Genomic DNA, 6000 nt, shown 5'->3' on the forward strand with positions numbered 1-6000 from the left:
CTAGGTTAACTACTATCGATCTAGAGTGAATTCAATGCCGAGATGCCAATGTTATTTCCGTTGTTTATATACTTTAAAATGCAGGTTAACTAAACACATGAGGACAAGTAAATTTCTCGCTAGGAAAAATATCTCCTTGATTCAATGAAATCAAAAACTGGAATTTAAAAAACATTTTTGCACCGCTCCTTTGAGTAGGAAAAGAGCAAAAACATACTATTCCCACTCATGAAATATGGGATAAATTTCCTCAGGATAAAAATAAAGTTTTATATAAATTATAAGCACAAATTAGTAAAGTAATCTGTTATTTCAATTGTTATTCTTCGCTCCGGTGAATGATAAAATGCATCCGTGATCCATTGAAGTAAATAAATATGCGACAAATATAAAATATTTTGGGAATTGCGATTTTTAGACGGCTGATACTTAACATAATATTGACTTTTTGAAAAAGTGTTGCTTCTGATTCATTTTAACCATCAAGTAATTTCTTATCGATATTTTTCTTTTATTAAGGTAACGCCATTCATTATGCGAAGGCTTTTAATTTCTATAATTGATATTTCTTTGTTAACTTAGAAGTATCGCCATAAAAGTTGTCCATATCATAAGCTCACTTCGTGCAACGAAATGCGTCCATAAATTAGTATTTGGCAATTGAAAGTTAGTCCATAACAAATTGAGTGACAGTAACTGACCAGCGCTGAGCTTATCACTTTCGGCCCTGACTACGCATTGCTATCTTTTATCTACACCTAGTGCCATTTCTTGTTTGCCAAGCAACTAAACAATTTAGCCGAGTGATAATTTCAAATATGATATTGAAATATTTTTTTCACACTTACCAATCCTCGAAACGATATACCTCACCAAAAAATAAGAACACAATGAAAAAAAACTATTGCATTGTTCCTCGATTAACAAAGAAATTTCTGGAAAACTGGTACAAACTTTAATATCAAAATCTTTCCTATTTAATTAAGCTGATCCTCATAAAATTAAAAAGAATTGGGTCATTAAAGGCTACAGTTTTACTAGCGCAACAAGTAATGATAAAGCATCAGTAAACGCACATAATTTGGAACTGATTCACAAGAGACAACTAGTATAAACTAAAAGGGCTTAAAATTGAAAATATTCCATTGGACTAATTAATAGGTTTCGCAAAATACATTGTAGTCAGCGAGAGATTGTTTGCAAAAAAGGAGGAAAAAAATCAAAATAGTTCATCAGTAAACTCACTCTGTCTCATTGTTCTCGAAGATGATTTCCCCTTGGACCGCCTCGAACTCCTTCCCGCCCTTGGCAGTGCCGTCCTCCGTTTGATAAGGAAGGGCCACCTTCCCCCTCGCACCGCTCCACCGCGACACCTTCAACTCCAACTGACCGGCCGACTCCACGATCTCCACGTCCCTCTCCGGAAACGCGAATATACCTCCGTGGTCGTCGTCCAAGATCATGACGGTGGCCAGCGCCGGGGACACGAGCTGCACCGCTGCCTCCGAGTCGGTGGGCGACGCAGGGCTGCCGGCTCCCCTCGTGCCCCCGTTGGCGGCCGGAGGCCCGGGAAGCGGTGTGCCGTCCGGATTGGCCAGCCGAAGGTTGCTCAGTCGCACGTAAAAATGCTCGTCCTCCTCAAACACGTCGTCATCGAGTACTTGCAGATTGATGCTGGCAGTCTCACGGCCGGGTCCCAACAGGAGGGTGCCCCTCGCGGCCACGTAATCGCTGCCGGCGTTCGCGGTGCCGTCTTCGGTTTCGTAGTCCACGAGGACGGCTTGCTCAGGGTTTCCTCCCTCCCTAGCGACCCTGACTTCGAAATCCCCGACGTTCTCCATAACCGTGTAGTGCCCTGGATCGAAGAATATCTTGATTACATTGCTGTCAGACTTGGTGGTATCATCATCTATGGCGATTCTTTCCGTGGACTTTACGCTGGACTCCTTGTTCACCTTTTCCTGCATCTTCTTCATCAAGTTTCCGCTCCCTACCATTTTCCTAGTCGCCTGCATCCTGTAGAAGGCGCGAGACTTGGGTCCTCTGGACAATGCTTCCTCTCTGGCCATGCTCTCCAAAGTCTCCATGTCGAGATTTGGGTGTTTCTGCCTTAGTTCCCTCAATACCCTGATGAACTCCCTTCTGCTCTGCTCGAAGTCCCTCACCTCCTCACTGGCATCCTCTTCCTCGAAGTGTTTCAGACCGTCGACCGACCTCCTGGGACCGCCTACGTGGTTCGACGCGCCGTCCTTCGACGCTCCGGCCGGACCCATTTCGACGTCGCCCTCGGCTTCCACGACGACCCCCCTGCGGTTAATCCTATACCTCTTGTTCAGGTATTTGTATATCAGGAGGCGCCTGTCGGCGATGTAGGCCGTTATCACGGTGAGAGGGAAAAACAGAAAGGTGACCGCACCCTCCCATACTTCCACTTCGCCTTCGGAAATAACCGCCAAGATGAGGTACAACCAGACGTAAGCGAAGACGGACCAAGTCGCCGTCACGAAGAACACCCGAAGATGCTTGATCTTCCTGACCTCCCCGTCAGGTATGACGTAGACGCAGTAAGAAATGATGACGAACAGGTTGAAGGCCGCGGAACCCACGATCGTGCCAGGGCCTAGGTCTCCGGCTTCGAAGTTCTTCGCCCCTATTTCAATGATGGACAACAGGATCTCGGGGGCCGAGGAGCCCAAGGCCATAAGAGTCAAATTGGCCACTGTTTCGTTCCAAACCCTCACCACCACTATTTGCGTCTCTCCCGAAGACCCTACGCTGACGGTCACCTCTTTCTCTTGCGAAGTTATCACTTCGATGGAGGCCATGAATCTATCTGCTATGATGGACACTCCTATGAACAGGTAAGCCAATGTTATGAAGTACACCAAGCCTCTGGAGACCCTATCGCCAACGCTAAGGTTTTCCTGAGGGTTCCACGCAGGGATAATCAGGCCATCGGGGCAAGCCGTCTGGTTTGCCTTCGCGGCACGTTGATGGTGGATCGGTGAGTCGGAGGTGATGCCCATGCATGATGCTATATGGTGGGCAACCAAGAACACGAGAGCCGGGTAGCACCAAGAGCCCCACCACCTCCTGGCCCTCCTCCTCCCCCCAGCCTCCAACCCAAGCACTGAGGGGGCGATTATACGGCTCACACCGAAAGCACCCATCACGATTTTTTTTCTTTTGAACTATTCTCAAGAACTCTCAAAATAGAGAAATATTAATAATAACAAGAAGAAGAAGAAGAAAAATCAAACTGCAACAAACTTTCTTCTCACTCTTTCCCCTCCCTCTCGATCCACTTAAAACGAAAACCAAAAACAAAAACCGAGATTGAAAAATAAATATTTAAACAAAGCGGGGGAAATGCACACACGAATTTCAAATTGTTACAAACAAATAAACTTAAAAAAAGAGCTGCCGACTTGCGTGATCCTCCACCTCTTTTATCTTTTGCGCGAAAATAAGGGTATTAATCCAGATGGAATCCACACGAGAAAGATTGTTTTCACTCACATGCACATTTTAATATCCCCACTTTATCCTTCAATTTTCACCCCACAAGTATAATCCGTGCGACCGTAACCGCCCTCCGCGAAGCTCTTCCCTTAATTCTTCCTCAGGAAACACTCCTTTACTTCGTACTGTTATTACCGATAATATCTCTGATTCCAGGGCACCACACGAACTTGGGGCTACCGCACCAGATCGACGCAGAGTTTCTCACTCACTTGACGACTGTAGCGCCAAAAGCCGTCGCAAAAACCGCGCCCCATCGCTCGGCCACCCTTCTCACGGCATCAGCACCACGAGCACCCGTACGCGTAGCCAGCCGGAGCTTCCATGACGTGTTTGGCCGATTTGGGGGAGCGATGCCGCCGGCCGCCGCTCGCTCGATCGCCCGTTCGCCGAGATACAGCTCACGCGGTTGCTTAAAGAACTTAAAGAACGGCTTCCCAACACCTTCTCCAATATAACCTGCTCCCTAGCTCCTCGCACGATCCGTCCCCTCCCCGCCCTCACTTCCCCTATCGCCCCTCAGATCTCCCCCTTCTCTCCGTCGACCCCCTCCCCCCCTGGGACTCGGACACACTACGTCACAGGGTCTTCTTCCCCTCGGGATGGTTTCTTTCAAATGGATCTCCACTCCGTAACCGGGCAGCCGGGTTTTTTATTGCAGTCCGGGACAGCGGGCCGAGCCGCGGGACCGTCCCAAGTCGACGGCGCGAACGACACTCCTCCAGACCTCTGTCTCGGGCAGTATTTGGGAGGGCGTGGGGTGCGAGACCCGCTGGCGGGGTGAATGTTTCCCTCTCCACGCGGTTTGATGCGCCACGCGCGAGACAGGGGTCTCCGAATTCCCCCCACCCGTCCCCTTCCCACCCTCGCTCACCCCCCTCCGAAAACTCCTCCTCTCTACCCTCTAGCGAAGACTACCCCCAGACGTCCTCCGGCTTGATAGCAGCGGCCTTTGTCTCCTTCCCTGCGACCGGACTCCCAGCTGCCCCAGTGAAACCGAATCGAGGGCTCCCCAGTCTATGGCGATCACACACTCCACACTCACACTCGTTGGAATACGATGTGTTTATACTCGATTATGAACTCACGCTACCGTGTAGTTCCTGTGATAGCTTAGTCACTCGCCTACCGGATTCATGGCCACGGTGGTTTAGGAAAAAAATATTAATCTGGGAGCAATGCGTTGAGGAAACAGTGGCCGATGGAAGTCGGTTAGGGAATATCGAGGTAGCTCTTAAGAAATAAATATTGTAAATTAATCTATTTTCCCTGCAGCTTTCGATTTTACAGCATGAAATTCACTAGTTCAATTTTGTTTATCTTTTACACAATCCAGCGAGATCTACGCATAAAAGAGTGTATTTTTAATTTGCTATAGGCCATTACATTTTTCTAAAACATTTTCTTCTATTATTTAAAAATGGACTTATTTAGGCAGTGCGATTTATTCTGCCTTCCTATACGATCCTGTTACTGGCCCATTCGAGACGAGAGAGCGAAGGCAACATTTTTTTTCCATCCAAAATCGCGTGCTTGCGCAATTGTTCGCGAATCTCTTTCCGTGTGCGGGACAATGGGGCGGAAACGACAGTGAGAGGGGGTGGTTGACTAAGCAAAGTCCTACTCACACACACACATATGCAATACACACACTCAATCTGGCAAAGGCAGAGGGTTGAGGGTCGCTTGCTAAGTGCGCGGTCGAGGGGAGCGGGACATGCGGGGGTAAGGGGCAGCACCTCGTCATAAAGAACACAGGGGGCGTGGACGGGCAAGGACGCCCAGAGAGCGGCGAACGCGTCCTTCTCTGGGCAGAGAGAAGCTCCTCGAAACGAAACCCTCTTCCTGGCAGCTCACTCACACGACTAGTTCGGGGCGGAGGGCCGTGAATCAAAGCGGCCGGGAGGCGCCTCTCCGCAGGGCGGCGTAGGGGGTCAAACGCGGTCTCGGAAGGGAAGGGGAGGGGTCAGGGCAGGGAGCACACGTCCGGGAGGAATCACGTTCCTTCACCAGCGGACGGGCTCCACTCGGTTCGACGGCGTAAGACTTCCCGTCGTGGGAAGAGGAAGCGGAACGATTGCGCTCGCCGCGATGAGGTTAAAATGGGGAGCGTCACTGTCAGTCGTGAGAGGCAAGGCGGAAGATAAAAAAAGAGGCCTTGTTAGGCTCGCACGCCGAGTGTTTTTGAGAGAGAAAGAGCGAATTTCTGCGAGCATATAGTGGTCACTCGAAGAGACGAGAGAGAAAGGGAGAGAAAAGAACAGAGAGAGATAGAGAGAGAGAGAGAGGAGGGGTTGTTGCTCCGGGGGAGGCCTCGTGCTAACTGCGGCGGGGCCTCCCGATCCAAACGCACACTGCGACCGTGGCGGCGCCAGGCGGGGAGAAATCGTAGGAGTGAGTCCGGCAGTGGGGGGTTGCTGCTTTGGCGGGGGGTGGGGCAGGGGTGGCATGGAGGGACGCATGGCCATCACACACACT

The 6000-nt window shown here is 49.8% G+C and overlaps 1 protein-coding gene across 2 annotated transcripts in view; it reads right to left on the reverse strand.

Annotated features, from left to right (window-relative positions):
- Positions 1 to 3967, reverse strand: part of Calx (sodium/calcium exchanger 3) — a 379471-nt gene extending 375504 nt beyond the window's left edge. For both annotated transcript variants that reach the window (XM_071598138.1, XM_071598137.1), the window contains exon 1: positions 1246 to 3967. In XM_071598138.1, the coding sequence (XP_071454239.1) occupies positions 1246 to 3170 (1925 nt within the window). In that variant the 5' untranslated portion in view covers positions 3171 to 3967. The remainder of the gene's footprint in view (positions 1 to 1245) is intronic.
- Between the last annotated feature and the right edge of the window lie 2033 nt (positions 3968 to 6000).

Source organism: Hetaerina americana, unplaced genomic scaffold, assembly GCF_022747635.1.
Source record: "Hetaerina americana unplaced genomic scaffold, ioHetAmer1.1.p SCAF_9, whole genome shotgun sequence".
Classification (NCBI taxonomy): Eukaryota; Metazoa; Arthropoda; class Insecta; order Odonata; family Calopterygidae; genus Hetaerina; species Hetaerina americana.